Source organism: Melanerpes formicivorus, unplaced genomic scaffold (genome assembly GCF_026170545.1).
Source record: "Melanerpes formicivorus ecotype bairdi unplaced genomic scaffold, bMelFor1.0.p_v2 SCAF_7, whole genome shotgun sequence".
Classification (NCBI taxonomy): domain Eukaryota; kingdom Metazoa; phylum Chordata; class Aves; order Piciformes; family Picidae; genus Melanerpes; species Melanerpes formicivorus.
Window position 1 is genome coordinate 12,357,641 of NW_027142359.1, and position 23,814 is coordinate 12,381,454.

The 23,814-nt window shown below is 41.3% G+C and overlaps 1 protein-coding gene across 1 annotated transcript; it reads right to left on the reverse strand.

The window, feature by feature from the left end:
- Window positions 1-1,327: 1,327 nt before the first annotated feature.
- On the reverse strand, window positions 1,328-23,762 carry CFAP57 (cilia and flagella associated protein 57). Its single transcript, XM_068141048.1, has 22 exons — window positions 23,606-23,762; window positions 23,216-23,532; window positions 20,507-20,790; window positions 20,155-20,332; window positions 19,110-19,262; window positions 18,116-18,255; window positions 17,283-17,448; window positions 16,789-16,902; window positions 16,073-16,285; window positions 15,324-15,497; window positions 14,981-15,142; window positions 14,364-14,519; window positions 13,567-13,660; window positions 11,634-11,824; window positions 9,053-9,226; window positions 7,808-7,966; window positions 7,247-7,390; window positions 5,997-6,113; window positions 4,940-5,074; window positions 4,713-4,856; window positions 2,047-2,173; window positions 1,328-1,758 (listed from the first exon to the last, which is right to left on the reverse strand). Exons 1-22 carry the CDS (start codon window positions 23,760-23,762, stop codon window positions 1,610-1,612), a joined length of 3,648 nt encoding a protein of 1,215 aa, XP_067997149.1. The 3' UTR covers window positions 1,328-1,609.
- Between the last annotated feature and the right edge of the window lie 52 nt (window positions 23,763-23,814).

The following is a 23,814-nucleotide window of genomic DNA, read 5'->3' on the forward strand; positions in this document are numbered from 1 at the left end:
TATTAATCACTAGTTAGAAATAATTCTTCACTTCCATATGCTTCTTCCTCTTACTAGGACAAGGTTCTTTTTTTCAGAAAGATCGATTCCATTTCTCTAAACCACATCTATTAAAGCAGTGGCTTCTACCACTCAATTTATTCTGACAGAGGTGAAAATTATACCACATGGGAGTCTAGCAAATTAAAATGGGTGTGTTCTGAACATTTAAGAAGGAACTAGTTTCTGAAATATTTGCTAATTACATTAATTACATCCTCTTTCTGCACAGGAAGTATCAAGATGATTATATGGGAAGAGGGGAAGAAAGAAGGGGTGTTAAGCTACCACATTAACAGGCCAATTCTATCATAAGGTCCTCCTGCAAATTAAGAAGAAAGCAAGACTGAAGAAACTTAGCTCCACATTCATGGACAAAGCAGTCAACTGAGGTCTTCCAGGTCATGGGAGCTTGTGGAGCCATCTGTTTTGCCATGATGTTAGCCTAGAAATGAGTCTAGTATCCGTAACCATAATAATAGCTACATGCTATCCAGCCTTGGCACCACCGTCTTCTGTACAATATTATTTTAAATCTGTAGAAAGCATTCATCACTTCTCTACAATTCAGGATAGGAAATAGAAACATTGATGTACTGACTGCTCTAATACCATATATGTAGTTCTATGCTTAGACTTCTGATGTATGTGAAGTACTCCACAATGAGAGAGCGTTGGGCACTGACAAGAAAGGATGAAGAATTTACTTTTGACCTCCTCACAATTAAATGGATTACTGTCTGCCTTTCTTTATACATAAGTAATTTGAAAAGTGACTTTTTAAAAGGATTTCACTGAAAAACTGAACTAAAGGGATTGCAATGTTGGGGGGACAAGCAGCAAAGATTAATTTATCAAAGTTATAGGAGAGTTACAACATAAAGCATGGACTTTATTGCAGATTTCAGAGCTTGAAACTGGGCTGTTCTTTTGTCCTGCTGAGAGATGAGATAACACATCTCTAGATAAGAGGCAAAGGCTTGAGTAAGGGCTCTAGCTCAGGTGTCCTTGACACCTAGTCAAAGGTTGCTCTGCCAAGGTTGATTTTTAGTCTGTGACCAGATACTTGCTGGGAATAACATGGAGATCTGTCTTAAATGCAGGTAATCTCTTGCATGGACACAGGCAGTTCAATACTGGAAAATACAAGATGTTGACATTTGCAGCACAATGATAGCAAACTAAAATGATAGCTGAGAAGGCTTACAGAGTTTTATGAGCTCTTATGACCTAGGACATACTATTTTTCAAGAGAAAGGTGCATATCTGCCCTAGCATGAAGGCACAAAGATCAGTCTTGCATGAACACAGATTTATTTTTTTTCTTCTTCACTCATAAACCAAAGAAAGCACAGATTCCACGGAAGTAGAAGGGAGTGTTGTGTTCAGAGCAGTGAGTGCTGCATATAGGTTTCTGGTGGAAGAGTAAAGGATCATGGAAGTCTAATCTACACTGTTGCATTTCTGATCTTGCCAGGAGAATATAATAATGTAAGGTTTCCTTTAACCAGGTCACATCCTTATTGTGTCTTTTGGCTTCTTTCCGGATTCAGCTTAGGAAGATCTCTGATTAAGAGAACTCCAGGGACTTACTCTTCTCCTGGATTTGGCTTCGCAGGTATTGAATTTCTAGCTGCTGCATTTCTATGATTTTCTCACTTTCCTTCTCTGCATTCAGCCTTAAGACAGCTGGGCTGGACAGCACTTCACTGGCAGGAGCTAGAAGATAAAATCAGAGAGGACAGAGCAGAGTAACAAAGATTCAGCTCACACAGTTCTTCAGCATGAACAAGAAAAGGCATTTTGCAGAGCTGAAGGAATAGAGTTATGCAGTAGGATTCTGCAGTATTTAGCACCCTCTACAACTAATGTTGCAATATAACAGGTAGCACCAGACAGAGAAGCTGGAATGATGTACAGACAGTAACAGAATTGTTCACCAAAGACAAAAAGGCCTTATGGAAGGAGCACTGACAATAGAGAAAACATACAAGAAGTACTATTCACCTGTGTCTTGAATGGCTTGTTTTTTCTTGGCTAATTTTAGTGTTGACCGGAGGTCATGTACCTGGCTCTGGGCCACCTTCAGTTCTTGCCGCAAGTCATTGATATCCTTAATGAGACTCACATTTTCCTGCAAAAACAATATGTCTATGAGGGAAAGCACAGATACTATCTGGCTCAGCAATATGTATCTTCATATAGTTGGGGCCAACCCCCTCTGCACTAATCAGGGGCATCCTCCTCCACTAGATCAGGCTGTGCAGAGCCCTGTCAAGCTTCACCTTGAATATCTCCAGGGATGGGGCCTTAGCAACCCATTTCAGTGTTCCACTGCCCTCATGGTAAAGAATTTGTTCCTAACATCCAATCTAAATCTACAGTTCTCTAGTTTGAAACTATTGTCCCTGGTCCTGTCACTGCAGGCCTTTGTAAACAGTGTAGGATGAGTTGGTGAGCTCAGGCAGCCTGCTCTGAAACCATAGTATTTTGTTAACTCCAACTTGCTTAATTCAAGTCTTTAAGCAGATGAAATGTAATTGCTGAGGAACACATGAAGACAATAACTTCCAAGAATCGGTCAAGGTAATTTTCTTTTGATCAGCTTTCAGGGTTAGGTCACAGCATTTCTGTTTAGGTGTACCTTAGGCATGAACATCTTCATAAGTTCACTCCAAGTGGTTGAATGCTGCTATCAAATGAATAATTTGCTTTTAGTCTATTAGTATAATATCTAGTATCTTGGTTTGCTGGATGTTAAAAGGCTGCTGGTTGCCACTGATAGTATTTGTCTGAAAAGACATGCTACCCAGAGAGATTGGCTTTTAAGACTATCTTTGCATTCTGACAGAAAGCCAGCACGTGAGTGCAGTGGACTAAAATAAATGTTTATGGTAAAACTCATTTTCATGGGATGTTGTGGCACCAGATCCATTGCTTCAGAAAAGGGATTGTCAGATGCATGGAGGATGAGGCCATTGGGTACAACTGAACATGATGTTGGGATGCAATCTACAGCCTAGGAAATCTCTACAGTGATGGCTGTCAAAGATAGGTAGAGCAGATTATAGAAGAGATCCTCCTATAGATGCTTCATTTCAAGCAGCGTTACTTCAAGATAATTTATCAGTGTCTGGTTTTATGCATGCAAGTGACAATGAAGTCATTACAACACAGAAGGCTGGAAAGAAAATGAATAGACCAATGATAAGCAACTTGCCAATTAGTAAGAATAATTAAAATTATCAGAGAGTTCTAATCATCTGTTGAAGCAGTCAATAGTAGAATGTACCTATGAAAAATCACTCAGAGGAATGTACAGCTCTGAAAATGTAAGCATAACTGAGGAATAATAGAAATACAGAGGCAGAAGGCCATCAAGATGTCATTTACTTTTTCAAAGCAAGTTCTGTCAGAAATTTGACTAAACTAGTCTTAAAAGGTCCCTGTGAAGGACTGAAAGACCATGATAATTCCTCCTGCCTGCGAAGTCTCATTTATCAACTATAATTCAGAGAACTGCTTTTTCTTTGAAGAAACCAGGCTGGTTGTAACCTTTGATATCTTCATCTTCCAGATGTTTTATTAATTCAGTTTTAATCATCATTTCATATTAGGCATACTGATCCAAGACATCAAGTATTATCCTTATGAGCACAATCTGTCACCGTATTCCAGCAAGAAAATTCTTCAGGTTATTTTCTGAAACTGTTTGGGCAAAAGGAAACGTCTAACTTGCAAAAGGATTAAAAACATTAAAACAGGTCCAGGGAAGAAGCTTTCAGCTTCCTAAGCCTGAAGAAACTCTATGAATAAATAGAAAATAAAGTTGATTTAGGGGAGGACAGAGTTCTAATGATTCTGAGGAAGCATAATAAATTGACAATGAAGAAAGGACTACTGAGGGCAAAAGGAAACGGTGACTGAGTGGAAGGAGATCATGCTGAGAAGAGACTGTACAAGAGCTGTACTCATCAAGGACCTTTGGTGTGGAGCTTTAGTTCCTCTCACTCCAGATGAAAACAATTTGTATCTTTCATGCCTGCAGTCACAGGTTTACCTTGCTGTGTGAGGAACAAGGATTCTGAGCAAACAAACTTGGCACTAGCAGGTATATTCATCATGTGTTTCTGAAATTCCCTGAATTACCTGAATGTGAAAAGCAGGAAGTTCTTCTGACTTCAGACCAGTAGGCACGGGACTATATTGCCACAGAAAGTAATTTTTTTTAATTCCCCTCCTTCAAAATTACCTCCTAAACACTACCACAGAGCAAGTACAGCATGGCACTCAGGTGCAAACTGATTATGATAGCAATGATAAATACCGTTTGAAATAAAAAATAAGTACATCAATTGATTAAAAAAATAGCTGTGCAGCAGAGATTCCCAAGATCCTTTTACACTAGGGAGTGGGAGATAAACAAAAGTATCTGTAAAACAATTTATGACTTCAGAGATTTTGCTCTTTTTGTCCAGAAAATTATAGAACTTCGGTAGCTCAAGGAATATTATTCTTGAACATAAGTACTTGAAAAATGTAGGAATTTCTGTCAGAGATCAACCCAAAACTACTTCAAAGTCCTAAGAAACTATATTGGTAAGGCTACTAAAGTCTCCTTTGTGCAGCTGCTTCTTTCTTCCTCTCTATACCATAAGGAAAAGGCTTATTACCTGCAGGATGCGCCTATAAGCAGCTTGGTGGATTTCTTGATCCTTCACCCTTGCCTTTTTTAAAGCTGTCAAATTCCTCTCGAGGTACTCTTGCTGTCTCATGTACTCCTGCTGCAAATCTATGTCTACTGGTTCAGTCTCCGCCTGAGGGGGCACAGCACTTTGCCTCAGTAATTAGACTACCGGAAAAATTAATCTGCAAACAGAAGCCAAAGGCCCTGACTCACCAGGTCTGATTGCTGCACATACTTGGTGTAGAGCTCACGGATCTCATTCTTCATTTTTTTTGAATCCTGAATGAAGCCCACACAATTATGAAGATCTGTTTTAAATCGGCTGACAAGAGTTTCCATATTTTGTTTCTGCAAGAATGAATTAGGTACATTCTTATTTGGCTCATCAGAGCACTCTATCATGCACTTTTTTAGAAGGTCTAGTGAAAGCTCACATGTACTTTACTTTCATTTAAGTTAAAAAACTCCATAAATCATAAAAGAATCTGCTAGGGATGTGAGCACTACATTTTGAAGAACAATGCTAAGTTTTAGCAGTAATTATAATCCAGGATACTTGCATTAGGTAAAGTAAGTGCCAGCATCCAGAGATCTCACCTTTAAACCAGTGGCTTATCACAAATGCTACCCCTCACTGTTCTTTCCCAAACAACCTATAATCTTATTTAGAAACAGCACAGACAATTAATGAGGGACAAAACATATATGCACAACTCAATGATTTCATGTCAAGATTGCCTTCTCATCCTCTACATGGCTTCTTTCAGGTCTCTCTACCTGCTCCATCATTCCTGCACTGCCTGCTAAGCTCATTCACCTTCACTTTCAGTCCCTTTTCCTCCCTTGTGCTCAACAGGCTTGTTGTCAAACACAACAGATCCCTATCTTCTCCATTAATAAGCCCACTCTTAACCCTGCAAATGCCTACATAGGTGGTAGCTTATGTGCTGATCCTGTTCAGGCCAAGTGTCTCCTGATTTCAAGCTTGGGCAGGAAAGGGGTAGTCATTTAAACACTTGTTTCACTGATCTGTTAAACCCAGTAGAATATGTGTTGGTTGGACAAACTGCCACATAAATAAATAGATTTGTTTAAGAAAATATTAACTCTGTAACCCTGGTTGCAAGCTTGGAAGTTTTCTGTCTTTGTCCCCATTGACCAGAGACTCCTGATCCTTGGACACAGTCTCGCTGAAATACCCACTTGCTCAGATTAATGCTTTTGCAGCGTTCCTTCCCCACAAATTTAATTATGTGGTTGTACTCCGTACCCTCTCCCTCTGTCTTTGCATCTCATGCTCCATTGCCTTTAGTTTCTGCCGCATTTGTGTGATGTTCAGCTTCAACTGTGTGGTTTCCTTGTGCAATTGCTCCTTTTCCCGCTCCATCTGAAAGGAAACAGGAGGAGGAAATCAGGATTAAAAGGAGACATGAAAAAACAACACATAACAGGAAAACCAGCGATTAGAATTAGCCTTTAGAGTGCAGATCTCCCCTTCAGGTTGAATTGCAACATGAAAAAAGTCAGCACAACACTGCCCTCTGTCAGAATATACAGAAAACACAAAAACAGATTTTCAACTCCCTTTCAAGTTAGCAGGAACTTAAATAATGTGATACCCCTTCATTTCCTTGAGTTGAACTGGGGCTTTACTGTTCCATCCGAATAAAAATAGGTGAGATGGAAATGAACAGCCAATAGTGGAAAGAGTAAGTGCAACATTAAGAAGAACCTGATGCTGAAAAGAAGCAAATGCACTGAAAAGCACACGTGTAGAAAGAACACAGGGCAAAAAGCCGTAAGGTTTCTACAGCATTTATTGGCACAAGATGGTGACCAAAAGAGTGAACAGGGCTTTCATGCTAGTCTGATGTTGTTCATTAGTTTTTTTTATTTTAAAGGCTTTTGTTCAGAATAATCAGTCTTGTGAAAACTAATGGGTTACTGATAAGCTATGTCACTATAGCCCTAATTTGACTGAGCTAAAGGTACATCTATGGGGACATCACAGTAAGTTTATAGCATAAAGAAGTTGCCCCAGTGAATTTGCTGCAAGCTAAGTATGAATACATGGAAATTTTCCATGGATTAGGTGACGAACAGTAACACCTAATCCCTAAACAGAGGTATGGATGCATAAATGTGCAACTTTTCTGTGCAACTTTCTGTTCCTGCAGGTCAGTAAAGGCAGTATCTTGCAAACTCTGCAGGGTGTGTGGAGGGCAACCACATAAGGACAGGATCTAATTTTAAGCAAAACTGGTATTATCAAGGTCTACAATTAAATACTGAATCAGAAACTTAAATAACTGTGTTGATAATTGGTAGCACATGATAGAAAATTAAAGGGTAGCTATTGTGTACAAATGTTTTTATTAGCTGTAAAGATATTGAATCAGTGCTGTGCATCCTTGAAAGAAGTCAATGAACAAACAGGGTGGAGTCATTCCATGGGACTTGCCAGGTCATCTTTGTATTCAGACAAAAGGCTTAGAAGCAAAGGTCAAATGAGAGAGTCACCTCACGGATCTGCTCCTTCATTGTTCTAATATCATTTTCACGTGACTCTATTTGCTTCATAAACTCTTCTGTTTTTTCATTCAGTATGATCTTCAACTTCCCCAGTTCCTGATTTTTCTTTTTTAGGTCATGTATCTGCTTCTCCTGGGAGAAATAGATAGATCTGATTCAGACACAGCACTCTCAAAACAGATTGCCAGGACAAGGCACAAATGTGGCAGAGGTGGAACCAGCAGTCACCACAGATCTAGTGGAAGGCTGACCTTTAGTTGCATGTCTACACAGATTGAGTGGGAAGGAGGGGGCAAATATTGGAAAGAGCCATCTACAGATCCCAGAAGAGGGGATGAGAAACTCAATACATTCAGCATGAGACCCCCCAAGAAAAGTTTAGAATGTCAACTGAAAACTAAAATACCAAACTAAACATTGCAAATTCTTTAAGTTAAAACTGAGTTTCTGGTCCTGTGATCTTATCACAAGGCAATGCTATTGAAATAAAGACTTGTATAAAGTTCAGGGAGGGTGACTTTGATCTCAGTTAATTGTCCAGTTTCTCACCTTGTCTTGGACAATGTTGTCTCTCTCTTGAATCTCTGTCTTCAGTGTCAAGATGTCCTGCTCTAGTGACTTAATGATGCCTTCCAGCATCTGTTGTTCCTGTCTCATTTTCTCAGCGTCCCTGTTTCGCTCTGCGAGCTTGTCCTGTAAGTTATTCAACTAGAAAGGCAAACAAGTAAGAACTTAACAGGCTCCAAAGGTTGCACATAACTGAGCCATCCTACTCTGTAAAATACCTTGTAGACATTGTGGGATATGTAATATCAAACTAAGATAAGATAAAGGATCACATCACTTAAATACCTGTAACTCAAAAGTGGGTTGAATACTCATTTTTTTGCATTTTCTGTATATTCTGATAAAATGCTCACTGTGTTACAAGAAATTTGCAAGTAAGAAGAGTATGGGTATTACACCTGAGCATCAGCTTCAAATAACATTCAAGCCATGGAAAATTATTTTAACATGATCACTTGTTATACTTCTCTAAGATGTCAAAAGTAGACTGGAAGGGTGCCCTGTTATAGCTCTTGGGTACCCTCAAAATCCCCATCTCAGTACTGAGATCTGTGAAACCGAGAAAGCTGCAAAGAAGGAATGGTGCTGGTCAAACTGTGAGGACCCATGAAGAAAATCCCTTGTGTCTGAAAGACAAGAGAACTCAAAACAGTACCATAATAATAGAGTGTATGGAGAAAGAGATGCTTTGTCTCCAGGTAGATTCTGAAGAAATTGAAAACATGTACCTCTACCACCCTTAGGTAACTGTAGTACGCATTGAGTAAAAGAGCTGAAAGGCTTTATGCCTCTTTAAAAATCCCAGTAAAACAAATTAATAATTACGATGCATACAAAACACAAGTGTTTACTGCATTGGATGAAGCAGTAGAAGTATTTTCCTAAAAAAGCACAATGCATTAGATCTTGTAAAAAAACCCCAAATTTCATTTCTGTCCCATCCTAGAATATTACTTATAATTTGAAAATACATAAGAGAAAAGAAAGTGCACTGAAAACCCCACACCTCTTCTATCTCTAATCATATCAGCAATACAATCAGCACACAGGTTCTTCTTCTGCTCAAATATTCTAAAACGTTCCAATTAATGTAAGAAGGGGCTACTGTTCTCATATGAAATGCCACCTATTTATAGACTAAATTAAGTTATGTTAACATGCCATTAATCACATTTAATCCTCGGCCAGCCATGTGCAGGTCTGATCCCATCACAGAATAAGAGATACCCTTTTAGTCATGATTCCTATTTCTCCCTTCAGTTGGTGGTTTGACTCCTTTTCTTCCATAAGCCATCTTTGATACTTGACTTTGATTTCCAGAATTTCTTGGTCTCCATCTTCTTCCATTTGTTTTATAATTTCTTCCTGTGCTTGGAGCTGCTCCCTCATATCCTCCTTTGCCTACAGTTAGGGAAAGTAAATATTAAGAAAATAAGAGTCTGATAAAGAAATGGGGAATTCTTTATGTGTGACTTTGTTTCTCCTGGGAAGATCTACATTTAGTGGATCTTCAACTGCAGCAATGACATTTAAGGTAATATGTTCTTAGGGGATTAAAGTAACTTTCAAAATTGTTAAGGCAAACATAAAATATTTTTTGAAAAACACCCTCTTCTTCAGGTTTGGATGCTTCAGGTTAGGAACCTGGCCCAAAGACTAGCGTCAGCAAACTTGTTCCAGCAGCAGAAAACACAAATGTGAGTAACACTTGAGAAGATCTCTTAAAATTGCACTTTCTGATCAGTTATGACCAACAAAACCACTGAGGTTTGCATTAGTCTCTGTATGTCTCTCTTGCATTCATTCCTCACATGCTTTCCAAATTGGTATTGCAACATAGGGCTGCAAACAGTAATGCTGATAGAATTTATTCACCTTAGATATCTAAGTATCAGTTATCTGGCTGCCCTTTGCTGAGCTGTCTTTGACCTTAATGTGCAGGATTTTTTGAAGTACTCAGAGTATATGTGGTACTCAGAGTACTCAGAGCCAATGTGGTCCCCATCCACAAGAAGGGTCGGATGGAGGAACCTGGAAACTACAGGCCAGTCAGCCTGACCTCAGTGCCAGGGAAAGTGATGGAGCAGATTATCCTGGCGGCAATAACTGCGCACCTGAAGGATGGCCAAGGGCTCAGGTCCAGCCAACATGGATTTAGGAAGGGCAGGTCCTGCCTCTCCAACCTGATCTCCTTCTATGATCAGGTGACCCATCTGGTGGATGTGGAGAGGCCTGTGGATGTGGTCTACCTGGACTTCATCAAGGCCTTTGACACCGTCCCCCACAGCAAACTGCTGGCTAAGCTGTCAGCCCGTGGATTGGACCATTACACTCTGTGCTGGGTCAGGAACTGGCTGGAGGGCTGGGCCCAGAGAGTGGTAGTGAACGGTGCCACATCCAGCTGGCAGCCAGTCACTAGTGGTGTCCCCCAGGGATCAGTGCTGGGCCCTGTCCTCTTCAACATATTCATCAATGATCTGGATGAGGGGGTAGAGTCAGTCATCAGCAAGTTTGCAGATGACACAAAGTTAGGGGCAGATGTTAGTCAGTTAGAGGGTAGAAAGGCTCTGCAGAGGGACCTCGACCGACTGGACAGATGGGCAGAGTCCAATGGGATGGCATTCAACAAGTCCAAGTGCTGAGTGCTGCACTTTGGCTACGGCAACCCCATGCAGAGCTATAGGCTGGGGTCGGAGTGGCTGGAGAGCTCCCAAACAGAGAGGGACCTGGGTGTGCTGATTGACAGCCACCTGAATATGAGCCAACAGTGTGCCAAGGTGGCCAGAAGGGCCAATAGCATCCTGGCCTGCATTAGGAATAGTGTGGCCAGCAGGAGCAGGGAGGTCATTGTGCCCCTGTACTCTGCTCTGGTTAGGCCGCACCTTGAGTACTGTGTCCAGTTCTGGGCCCCTCAGTTTAAGAAGGACATCGAAACACTTGAGCATGTCCAGAGAAGGGCAACAAGGCTGGTGAGAGGCCTTGAACACAAGCCCTATGAGGAGAGGCTGAGGGAGCTGGGATTGTTTAGCCTGGAGAAGAGGAGGGTCAGAGGTGACCTCATTGCCCTCTACAACTACCTGAAAGGTGGTTGTAGCCAGGAAGGGGTTGGCTTCTTCTCCCAGGCAACCAGCACCAGAACAAGGGGACACAGTCTCAAGCTGCGCCAGGGGAGGTTTAGACTCGAGGTGAGGAGGAAGTTCTTCACCGAGCGAGTCATTCGTCATTGGAACGGGTTGCCCAGGGAGGTGGTTGAGTCATCGACCCTGGAGGCGTTCAAGGGGAGATTGGACGTGGCACTTGGTGCCATGGTCTAGTCATGGGGTCTGTGTTGATAGGTTGGACTTGATGATCCTCGAGGTCCTTTCCAATCTAAGTGATACTGTGATACTGTGATACTGTGATATGTCTTTGTTCTCCAAATTATGCAGGTAAGAACTTTGTGACTCAGGAATGGAATGTTATCTTTTCACTAGAACAAGGTCACTGAATCTTTCTTCAATTTCAGCAAATGTATAACAACTCATATTAATGGAGGAATTCTTGCATCTAGGAGAAAGAGAGGTGAACCTGAGAATATCCACGGATATTAAACTTAGCATGTTTCTTGCTCAAGTTGTGTAGCCCAGAAAAGTTGGTAACTCAGCTGGGCTTTCCTTAGTACTATTCTACCTGTCAACATATTTCCCCAAGGTTACAGGCAGATTAGAATTTTCATGGAGTGAGACAATCTCTCCTTTCTTTGGCAACATTTTATCACACTTGGAGATGAATTTCACCAATAATCCAAACTGCAAATCAGGTTTCCTACCTCTTCCAGCAGAACTGATTTATTTTTGAGTTTTGCCTCATAAGATTCTGTTAGCTCCTTCACAGCACTGCTTTTGCTTTCTTCTAAATTGTGCAATTGTTTCTCGTATTCCTCCTGCATCCTCTGGGCTTTCACTTTCAGATCCTCATATTTCTCATTTTCCTTTAAGAGTTTCTGGTTACTGTCAGATTCTGGTAACAGGAAACATATGGAATTAATAAAACTAAAGGAAAAGAGAGGGGTAGCCTATCCTCTACAGTCATCCATGTCCTACTTGCTGCCTTTTTGGCAGCTGCTTGCAGTAAGTTACACTAGAAACCCTTATCTTTCTTCATCAGATCTATAAGGGATTTAGACTCTGTGGCCACACAAAATTTTACATCAGAAAACCATCTCTTGAGTTTCCTGATCTTTCTTTTACTTACCCCTTCACTAATACTGCCTGTTCCAAAGCTGACATTCACCTCACACGTGTGTCTCTGAATACTGTGCTATATCTCTGTTTGTTGCATTGGGACAGAATGTTGTTCGGCTCCAAGTCTAAAACATACACCAAAATCTCCTACTCTGCCTTACCACAAACTAATAAGAGCTCATTTAGCCATTCTTTTGAGAAGACAACCATAACAGAGCTGTATAAACTGGAGTATTGTGTCCAGTTCTGGGCTCCCCAGTGTGTCCCAGGGAGAGCTACAAGGATGATTAAAGGACTCGAACGTGTGTCTTATGAGGAAAGGCAGAGAGACCCGGGGCTGCTTAGTCTGGAAATAGAGAAGGTTGAGAGGAGACCTTATTAATGTCTATAAATATCTGAAGGGTGTGAGCCAAGAAGGTGCTAGTCTCTTTTCAGTGGTGTCTTGTGATAGGACAAGGGGCAATGGACACAAACTGGAAAACAGGAAGTTCCACTTCAACCTGAGGAAAAACTTCTTTACTGTAAGGGTGATGGAGCACTGAAACAGGCTGCCCAGGGAGGTTGTGGAGTCTCTTTCTCTAAAAACTTTCAAGACTCATCTGGATGTGTTCCTGTGTGACCTGCCCTAGGTGATCCTGCTTTGGCAGAGTGGTTGGACTCAATGATCTCTGGAGGTCCCTTCCAAACCCCACGCTTCTATGATTCTATAAGCATAGCTGTTATGGAGTATGAGTAGGCAATGGACTCATTTATGGGTGAACTTGCTTTTTTTGTACTAATGCACCGTATTTCTGTTTCATCTTGATTGTAAATCTGATTCAAGTATTTTTTATGCTGTGTATGTTGTATGTTTGCCTCCCTGTTGAACTGTATGGCTTCACTGTTCTTGTACAATGAACTACAAGATAAATGAAGAAATCACAGAATGTTAGGCGTCCAAAACTGGACACAGTATTCCAGGTGTGGTCTCACCAGGACAGAGTAAAGAGGGAGGAGAACCTCCCTAGACCTGCTGGGCACACTTTTCTTAATGCACCTCAGGATTATATTGGCCCTCTTGGCCACAAGGGCACATTGCTGTGCCATGGATAACTTGCTGTCTACTGGGACTCCAACATCTTTCTCCCCGGAGCTGCTTTCCAGCAGGATGACCTCTAACCTGTACTGGTGCCTGGTGTTATTCATCCCAGATCCAGGACTCTGCACTTGTCCTTATTGAACATCATGATGTTTGCCTTTGCCCCAGTCTCCAGCCTGTCCAGGTCTCACTGGATGGCAGCACAGCCTTCGTGTGTGTCAGCTACCCCCTCAGAACCCCAGACATCTAAGATACATTGCCCATGTACATATTCTCATTATGGTCATTTTGTATGTGGCGTAGTTTAGACAGACGTTTGGTCTGCAATACCTGTATCACACATATGCATTTTTCCCTTGTACTCTCACAATCCCTCCCTGCCACATGAATTTAATGTGCTTCCTCCAGATTCTAGTTACAAATGCTTGTCATAGTCTAACCTAGCTGTTGCATCTCCCTGGCCTGTTTATTCATCAGCTCAGACAGTTGAAGCTCGTGTTGTAGCTCCTGTTTTTCTTTCTCTGCCTTTAAAGTCTGGGAAAAAAAACACAAACAAACAAAATCAAAAACTTAATTTGAAACTAGGCAAAGCAGTGTCTAAATTGTTTGTGCTTGCCCCTGGCAGGGATCACTTACACAACAAAATTTATGTTTAAAGTCTCTCACCAAAATTCAGATGCCGTATGTCACTAAATCAAGTTTTCCCAGAAGTTAATTTATTATGACAAATTACAGAGCTATGGAAAGCTAAGGGAAAGTAGCAAATGCAGTTCATATAATACAGGGTACCCTATAATCCTAATCTAATATGAAAAGTTTGTGATCTGCAAGAGTCTCTACTTCTTTGTCTGTGCCTGCTTGAGGAGAATTTGCCATTGCACAAATTCCTGCCTAGATAGTAAAGTTCAAGCTGCAACTTTATTTGTGATGGAGTTTTTAAAGCATGGGTTTATTTCTTCTCAAGGGTGATATAGCCTTCTGATCTGTCAGACAGCATTTAGTGCTGGAATTGTTTCTTACGTAAAGGTACCTATAGGCTGCCCAGAAGAACTCTTGCATCCCCTTGTATTTACAAGATACTTGACGCAAAGGTGTCTTCATGCTTTACAAATATCAAGACTCTCTCTTGGAAAGGAATAATTAGTGCTTTATGGAATTAATACATATATAATGCAAGCTTGAATTCAATTCTTTAGTGAAAGACTTTTTGGTATTTGGTTAGCAATATGAATCATACCTGGTGTTTGCTTTTAAGGGAATCTATTTCCTGAGTGAAATTCTTTTTTAATTCCCTTATTTTTCCATTATAGTATATGTCCTTGAAATGCAGCTGGTAAGCATTTTCTGCCTGTAGATTTTTCACATGAATCTGCAGGTCCATCATTGCCTGATTCTGTTAGGACACAGAGAAGATACTTTCAACAGAGAGATTATCTGCCATTAGCAACAGCTTACAGTTTATTTACATGCACATATTTATGAAAGACAGGCTTTGCAGAGAATTTTCAGACCAAAAAGTTCAAAAAGGAAGGTTCTTTGCTATTTTACAAGATGGTTGATAGAAATGCAGCTTCTGACTTTTATATTCCATCAAAACTGCTTTCAAGAGATTGGAGAAAGTATTAGAGAAATGTCTAAACTTTTCTCCATACCCACTGTTCATACAATACAGTTTGCATACTAACAAGCAGCTGCAGCTACTTGCTGTAAGTTCTTTCTATGATGAAAGCTATGCAAGCTGTCTTAAACAGAAGGCCACGTAGGAACAGGTAGTCACAACCATTATGCAAATGTTAATTCCTAATCTGTACATTAGGAATCCTGTGGTTCATGTCCACACGTTTCTCCTCTTACCTTCTCTTCCATATCTGATCTCATGATCAGCACTTCCTCAGCATACTCAACTTGCTTTAGCTGCCTTAGGATCCCATGTCTTTTATCAAACACTTTCCAAATAAATATAGAGCCATCCTCTGAGGCAGTGAGCAGAAATAGGTCATCATTTGTCATGGACATCTTAGAAGAAAGACAAAGAAGAATGGGAGATACAGTTTGACTTTATACCAAATTCTTCTCCCCACTCACATACTACCTGTCACAGAAAGTCAACAGTGGCAGTACGAACACAGGAAAGAGAATCAGCACTAAAAAAGATGTATGCAGCTGGTATTGTGGAGAAAAGAAAGCGCTCTGTTACCTTTGTAACAGCCCCTGCGTGGGCCTGGTACTCATTGAAATCTCCTGTCAGAGGCAATGGGTACTTCATAGCTCGAATTGTTCCTAGAGATGTACCAACAAATGCCATGTGCCCAGAACGAGAAACAGCTACTGCAGTATAAGGAACACCAAAAGCAGACACTTCATGCTGGATCTGAAAAAAAAAAAGCAAACAAAAGGCAACCCCCACAAATTCCCAGTAAGTTCACTAATACTATTTTATTACTTATAATTGCATAAGCAATTGTCATACATCTGCCTGTAGCAAATAATGCAATTGAAAGAATCTACATGCTCCTAGGAGTAATTAGTATTAAGCTAGATATGCACTCTTAAAATTTCAACCCGAGTTCCACACACTGATCACTTCTGAAAGATGTAATGGTTATCACATAAAATTATCTACTTTTCTGGATAAAAATAATGCCTGTAACTTACAGCAGTAACTGCAATGTGCTTGTACTTCAGCAAGACGTTTGAAACGATCTTGCCAAGCCAGTTGTTAGCTGGATTAGATTTCTAGGTAAATAATTATAGAAATATGAACCAAAATAATATTTCAGGCTTCATGCCAAAAGACATTAGTACATAAGAAAAGTGCCAGCATAGCCATTGATCAAAACCAGACCAATTCCTACTTACCATGTATATGATAAGGAATCCAAAGCACTAAGCACCACTACCCTCCCCAGAGAATTTAGCAAAATCCCAGAATACTTATTGGCTCACCGAAGACTCTGAAATTTCTTTGAGAGTTTGGTCAGATCCAACAGCAAAAATAATTTTGGCATCAGAAGACAGGGCAATGCTGCTGTAGCTGCAGGACTCAAGCACACACTCTGAATCCTTTTTACCTTCCGACACGTTCCACTCATACACAGCACCATGTGTGTCGCAGGAGAAAACTTTAGCATCGTCTGCACTCCATTTAACTGCATGTATCTGGCAAAAGCAAAATGCACCAAGGAACCTAATGTGTAGGTTACAAACATACAGCATGGAGCCATTTTACTGGTAAATCCAGGACAACTTTGGAATCATACTTTTAAGTCTCACTTTAAAATCCCTAGATATTTCTCAACTAATTCCATTTTAGCATTTAAAAAAGAATAATATCAGTAGGAACTACTTTATGAACGCACTATCAGGAGACTGCTCATTTCAAAGGTGAGTAGTACATTTATGTTTATAATTTATTTATTACTGGAATACTTTTCCTGGTTCAGCTACCTGCCAATCATTCACCTTCAATTTAAGGGCAGATTCTTTAGATGCATATAGTAAATATATACACTGATCTCTATCTAACCCAAACTTACTTTTCTATCCCTACTTTTTATTTTTGGGCCCATTCTGGATTTAAAATTGTACTTTACCTTTTCAAAATGCATCTTATCAACATACATACTTTAATGAGTTGTATTACGTAGGATTTGTTTACTAACCTTCCCACTATGTCCTTTCAGATTATTGATATTCTCAAAGGTGATGCTGGAATAAATTTGAATTACATTTCCATTAACTGCAGCAAAAAGATGGCCTCCATTACTGAATGAGCACTACAAAAAGAACACAACCACCTATTACAGTAGATGCAGTGGATAAAAACATTCATGCATTGAATTCTAGCAACATGACTGAATATCAGCATGTTACACAAAGCTAAAAGTCCATGTCATAATCCACCTCTTACTGCTTTCTTAATGGTGATTTCCCCTGTAAAATCCAGTCCTTGAGTATTTCTAAGCAAACTACCCCTTCTGCTGCTTCTCAGGTCCACAGTTACACATCGATCTCCAGGCTTATTTTCCAATAATCAGAATCCTTTTCTCTGTGCTTTGACACCGTAAATCCTACTAGGACCTATTGGAAAGGCTTCTGTCATTTCTCTACCACGCTGCTCCCTGCAACTCCCCAAATTTTTTGCATCACTTCTTACCTCTCTACACTGTCTCACAGCAAACTCCTTCAAAACATGCATGTCCTCATACAGTAGACTTATAAATTGTAGTTTGTCAGAAAACCCAACCAAACAAAAAAGGCCACTGGGATGAAGTGATATTGTGTATGCTTCCTCCTGATATTCTTTATACAGCTCCACAGTGCTGAAAGAGAAAACCATTGGGCAATATAGAATAATACAAACTCCCTATGCACTCCTGACAGGACATTATTTGGCCCAGCAAGGACACCTGCAGCTACAATCGGAGTCTGACTTGTCCTTGAGGAAAAGTCATTCAGTTAAGGAATGATCACATAGGTTTTACAGGAAACAAAGGCAAATCTGAACTTTCTGATTCACAGAGAAGGTGTGGAAGTACAAAGTAAATATTTTGTACTGTAATATAATGAAGAAGGTTAAATGAACTGTTGGTTGTAAACCTATAAAAAAATCTCTTCTGAGATTTATTTTTCTGACACTCTTCCTCCATAGAACCTTAAAAGCTGGAGTAATTTTCCTTAAGAACTATGGCTATGATGCAGATGAGACAACAGCATCTTAAAACAAAGCCAAATGAAACATTCCTGAAGAATTTTTCTTCAGAAACACAAAGATGGGTTACTAGAAAAGGGCTTGGATTCTTTTGGAACTGGTTTTAAAGGCACTGCATATTCACACTCCTCAAATTACGTCAGTGAGACTATTTACTTCCCACACTATGCAAGGATTTTACCAGAACACCACGCTCATTCATATGAGATTGCTGCTGTTGGACTGCTAAACAGTATACAAAAAGTAAGAGGCACTAACAAACACAAACAACTCGTTACTTCATCTTGTAATTCCAGATGTGGACAGATCTATCCAAGGAACAAGTTGCAAGAATGGGTTTCCAAATACAAATGTCCAGACCAGTAACCGAAGCAGAATGCAGTGGAGAATTCAGATACACAAAATAAGCTGCCTTCTCCTGAGAAACAATGAGACCACAATAAAAATCACCAATATTTCACTGCAGGCAGTAAGTCAGGTCAAAAATCTATCATAGCTCTTTGCATACTTTAACCAAATAGATTTAAAGAAACCACTTAACCCTTTCACTGCATCGGTTTGAACCTAACAATGTTAAAAAATATAACGATAGTAGAATCGGTTTTAACTTTATAATCAATAATCAAGAAATGTGATGCAGGGAATATGTTGGCTTCATAGCTCTCATGTGAGAGCAGAATACAATTGTAAGTGAAAATCCATAAAGATCTTCCCATACTCCTGTATGCAGGTTAGATGTACAGGTGTACCCATACAAGTCTATTTCATGATAATACATTCATCTCATCTTTCCATTATTTAATTCCTTCAGAGTAGAGAATGTTTTTTTATTCTATTGATGTTTCACTTCACTTCTAACTAGGTCTTCAAAAACTATGACTTTAGATTAACGTGAGATTCCCATGGCTGTTCTAGCATTATCATTGCATTAAGGTTTCTGCATATTACAGTGGAGCATAAACCACCATAGTTACATTGAAAGTGTCTTCATTACAGCCTTACTTGAGAGGTTCAACAATGGCATGCACCCTTAAATGGTCTTAACTGTGTCCTCTCTTATTTTGCTGAATAACATCAGGTATTCATATAGAAGAATGCTTAAGTAAGGGGATACTGAAATAAAGCTCTCTGAGCTGCAGAACATGCAGAGCACCTCATATAATTATCTGTAAGGGCTCAGATGCTATTTGATGGATTTTATGAAATGGCATCATAGAAAGCAACACCATGCCTGGACACAACGGTTGTGGAATGTGGCAAGCTTGCACTCACCTTCAGAAGATCAGTGGAGAGCATAGTAAACATGTAAAGCTGGTTTTTATTTGTGTAAATGATGATTGTTTCCTCAGAGGGACTGAAGCATATACTTATGATGTCCTGTCTGCCTGACTTTTTTGGCCTACTGCTGAACAGGTCCTGAGGAAGCTGTACAAGAAATGCATTCCATGGGATATTCCAGGTTTCCATGTCGTAGTACTATGCATGCACATACACACAAACTTTTGCTGTAATGGTGCTCTAATAAACATATACATAGTATCAGTTAGGCAACTTGGATATTTAATACCACACAACTACTGCAAGGCAGACGACAAAACAGCACAAGATAATGTAACTGTGTTTACAGCATTAAGGCTGAAAAAAGCATCAGAGGACATTCTACAAGTAGTCTTAAGTACTGCACTAAACAAAAATAAAAATTATAGCCTCAAAATAACATAACTTTGAAGTGTATTATTCAGGTTGATAACAGTCTTATTACAGGGTTTGACACACACTGAAGATTTTGCCTTTTAGGCCTAGAGTATGAAGGCTTGACCAGGTCATCAGAGTTAAAAGTTCTTATCCAGAGACTGCAGTAAGCCAGTGCATACAGCTCACTACAGAACAGATAAAAATCTTACTAGATTACCTGTTAGGTAATAACAGTAAGAGTGAGTAAGTCTCATGACAGCAGAAATAAATATCTGAGGGGAGAAAAACTTTTTTCTGGGCAAAACCCAAGCAGCCTAGTTCTTCAAAACTCTTGTTGGCTACTTCTTAGATCCAAAAGTCTTCATAAATAAAATTTTTTTAGAGGTTTCCTGAAGTTTTGCAGCCTCAAAGCACATTTTACATGTGGGAACATGCAGAGCTACCTTGCAAAAGGACATCTGTCAGTGACTTTCAGTGTGACCTCTGGCAACTCCCTTCCCTTCAACATCATCAGGATAGTTGAGAGATGTCCTAAAAATTATTATTAATAACTGGATTGGAAGCACTCCCACCTCTATAAACAGGCTGCACAATTGCTTGGGAATAGCTTTATTCTCCCTACCCAGATTTCCTGCCTCTCCTTGTAGTCTTCCATGGTTTTCTCAAACAGAAGAACCACTCCTGGGCTAGATGAACATGCAAAGCCTTTGGAATAAGCTGCAATTGCAGATATTTGAGGCAAACAATCCTGTTGTGGATTAGGATCTTCAGAGGCCAGTTCACAAGAGACATCAGAAGAACTGCAAGCAGGAAATACATAAAAACTTAAGAAAAACAATAAAAAATGTTTACCAGCAGCAAATAAAATAGTATAACCTACTCATAAATTGGACTAGAAGGAAAGAAGTGAACACTCTGCAACTGATCTGCATGCACAAGCGTGAAATTATTACTAAGTATTTAAACAGAGTTACCTTTCACATCCTTTTGTTGCTGCATTTTCTGGATCTCTGGGTGGGGTTTTATACTCTATGCTTGTCTCCCAGCGCAGCTCTCCCGTTTCAAACAAGAGAAGTTTGCCTGTGTCAGTACCACATATAACTTCCTCCTCCGACAGCCAAGCATGGCACAAGTAGTTTTGTGGTTCTCCCTTTTCTAAATTCACTTGCTTCAAAGTTCCTCCACTGTACTTAAAAAGTTTAAAAAAGCCATTTCCAGTGATACAAACTTGTGTATTGTCTTGAGGACTAAAGCTCACCTATGGAACAAAAGAGAGAGAAAATATTTATACAACTATGTCCACAAATATGCAGATATACAGGAAAACAAAGAAATGAAGAAAGTTCATAGAAACATATAGGAATACAGAAGAGACTAAGAAATGATCGCCATAACCATATATTGCAGTTTTCACATCTCTGTGTAGCAGTTTTACATGATGCTACAAATACACTACCTCAATTAAGCTGCTGTCTGAATCACAGTGCAATACCAAAAAGAAAGTTGTCTCTGTCTTTCAGAATTACATGACAGAAGCAGGTCGAGGGAGGTGATCCTCCCCCTCTACTCAGCCCTGGTGAGACCCCACCTGGAGTACTGTGTCCAGTTCTGGAGCCCCTATTACAAGAGGGATGTGGAGGTGCTGGAATGTGTCCAGAGAAGGGCCACAAGGATGATCAGAGGGCTGGAGCACCTCTCCTATGAGGACAGACTGAAGGAGTTGGGGCTGTTCAGTCTGCAGAAGAGAAGGCTCCGAGGTGACCTAATTGTGGCCTTCCAGTATCTGAAGGGGGCCTACAGGAAGGCTGGGGAAGGACTTCTCAGGATCTCAGGTAGTGCTAGGACTAGGGGGAATGGAATGAAGCTGGAGGTGGGGAGATTCAGGCTAGATGTGAGGAGGAGGTTCTTCACCATGAGAGTGGTGAGACCCTGGAATGGGTTGTCCAGGGAGGTGGTCGAGGCCCCGTCCCTGGGAGTGTTTAAGAGCAGGCTGGATGAGGCTCTGTCCAGCCTGATCTAGTGTGGGGTGTCCCTGCCCATGGCAGGGGGGTTGGAACTAGATGATCCTTGTGGTCCCTTCCAACCCTGAATGAAACTATGAAACTATGAAACTATAAGTAATGTCTAAATAGCTTTTTACTGCTTCACTTCTCCTAGAAACAAGTTTCCTGAAAAGTGGGACCATTCATTCTTAAAGGCCAGAATTCATTCTCTATTTCTGGCCAAACTTGCCCATTGTGAATATTCATTAATTCAAATAATTAGGTATTTATTGGTGAGAACAGTGGAATAGGCACCTTAATACCCGACATGAAGGATAGCAGGGGCTCAATGGGACTTTAGACAGCAGTTCCCTTTACAATCAGTTACTCTGCTCTCTTTAGGAATAGATGTTCACCCAATCTCTGCGTGTAGATATAACCTAGAAGAAATGGCAGCTGGAGCCCTACCAAACCATGTACTTGATGGATTAAAAGTAACCAGTGTCTTTACAAAGGAAGAATTTTCTGAGGAGGGCTGGAAGAGGGAGGGGGGAACCAGACAGTCCCCTTTATCTATGTGCATAAACAACAAAGTGGCAGCTGCAAAGTACCTTTATCTTAATTCACGGTGAATCAGTGGGAGGCTGTCTGTGGATGACAAGACACTGAACACAGCCTAAACTTTTGAACTTTCAGGCCAGAGCGCAGGCTTAATAGACTACTAAATATTAACTTCTCCACCCAGAGAAGTGAAGAACCTAATTTAAATGAACATATGATGTATGTAGTGGGGGGAGGGGGGGTTGCATGTAAAGAGAGACGTGTAGTAGGCGTTTCAAGAAAGACTGTAAATCCTGAGTACCTTAGCGAATGGGAAGAGGGAGAGGGAAATTTGTGTCCAGGGATTTAGGATAAAAGGGGAGCTATGTCTCCCAGCAATTTGAGAGACCCCACCAGGAATTGTCCTGTGGACTCTCCCTTTATTCAAATAAAGTTTTACTTTATTTACTTTAAACTCCTCTGTCTCTGTTGTGAACAGGAACTTCTAAATCGAGAATTTTTCCTTACATACTGGAAGCTTCTCATCTGCCTGCAATTAATAAAGATACTAAGAAAGTGCACCCAAAGGAGGATGCTGGAATTGTTGGGAGTACCATATCAGCCTGCTTCCAGTTGCTCTTCCTGGGCCACTCCTTGGACCAGCAAACAGAACAGACTTCAGAAAAGAAAAGGTGCATGAGCATGCTGAGAGCTTCCAAAGGTGTGTTATGCCTAGTGAGGACAGCTAGCATAGTCAATGAGCATTTCTGCTGGGACACAAGGGACATGTTGTATGCTTATGGGATGTTAGACATTCTCACAAGATGTAAGAGATAGGGACATAAGAATGTCCATTATGGGTCAAAGCAAAAATGTATTTAGCCCAGTGTCCTATTGCTGAGAAAGGCCAACAGCAAATGCCATGAAAGGCTACAAAAACTGTACCAAAAATTGTAGTCTAGAGCCATTTCTTCCCTCTCTCTTGCTCCAGATAAAAGCCAGTTGTGAATCACCGTGTTGAAAGTAACTGCAGAGCCGCTGGCCCAGCTCCGTTTGGGAGGCAGGTGCGTAAGCTCCCGTACCCCGGCGAGGCCGGTGCGAGCCTGATGAGCCCACGGCTGGCATAGTGGACCTGGAGCCCGAGAGACCCGCGGCCGTTACCTGGCAGACTCCACTGCACGCGGCCTCGAGGCGGACCGCCGCCATCAGCCGCTGCTTCTCCCAGAACCAATAGGTGAGGTGTCCCTCAGGGGGACCCGTGGCGGCCGCCAAGTACCGGCAGTCGGGGGAGAAGGCCAGCGACACCGCCTCTCGCGGCGGCAGCTCGGCGGCAACCAGAGTCTTCCGCCGCCGCACCGGCTCCGACGACAGCTCATAAACGGTCAGGACCGGCTGCTCCGCCACCGTCTCTGAGACAGCCAAATACTGCCGTCTGGGGCTGACGGCCAGCGCCCGTACGCCCCGGCTCTTCTCGGTGCCTGCAGGGAAGAAAGGGGTCAGGATGGGCTGAAGCTGGGACTAGGAGCGGGAGCGGGCTGGAGTCGGTGCCACCTGGGATGAACTTGTGCCATTTCTGCTGGAGGTGGAACCGCAGGCAGCCCGTCCCCGCCGCGTGCAGCACGACATGATCCTCCAAGAAGCAGACGCCGCCGCCCACCCGCGGCCGGCAGCCGAAGACAGCCACGGGCTGAGCCACCACCGTCGACATGCTGCCGCTGCCGCCGCCGCCGCCGTCGCCGTGGAAACCGTTGCCCCGGCGG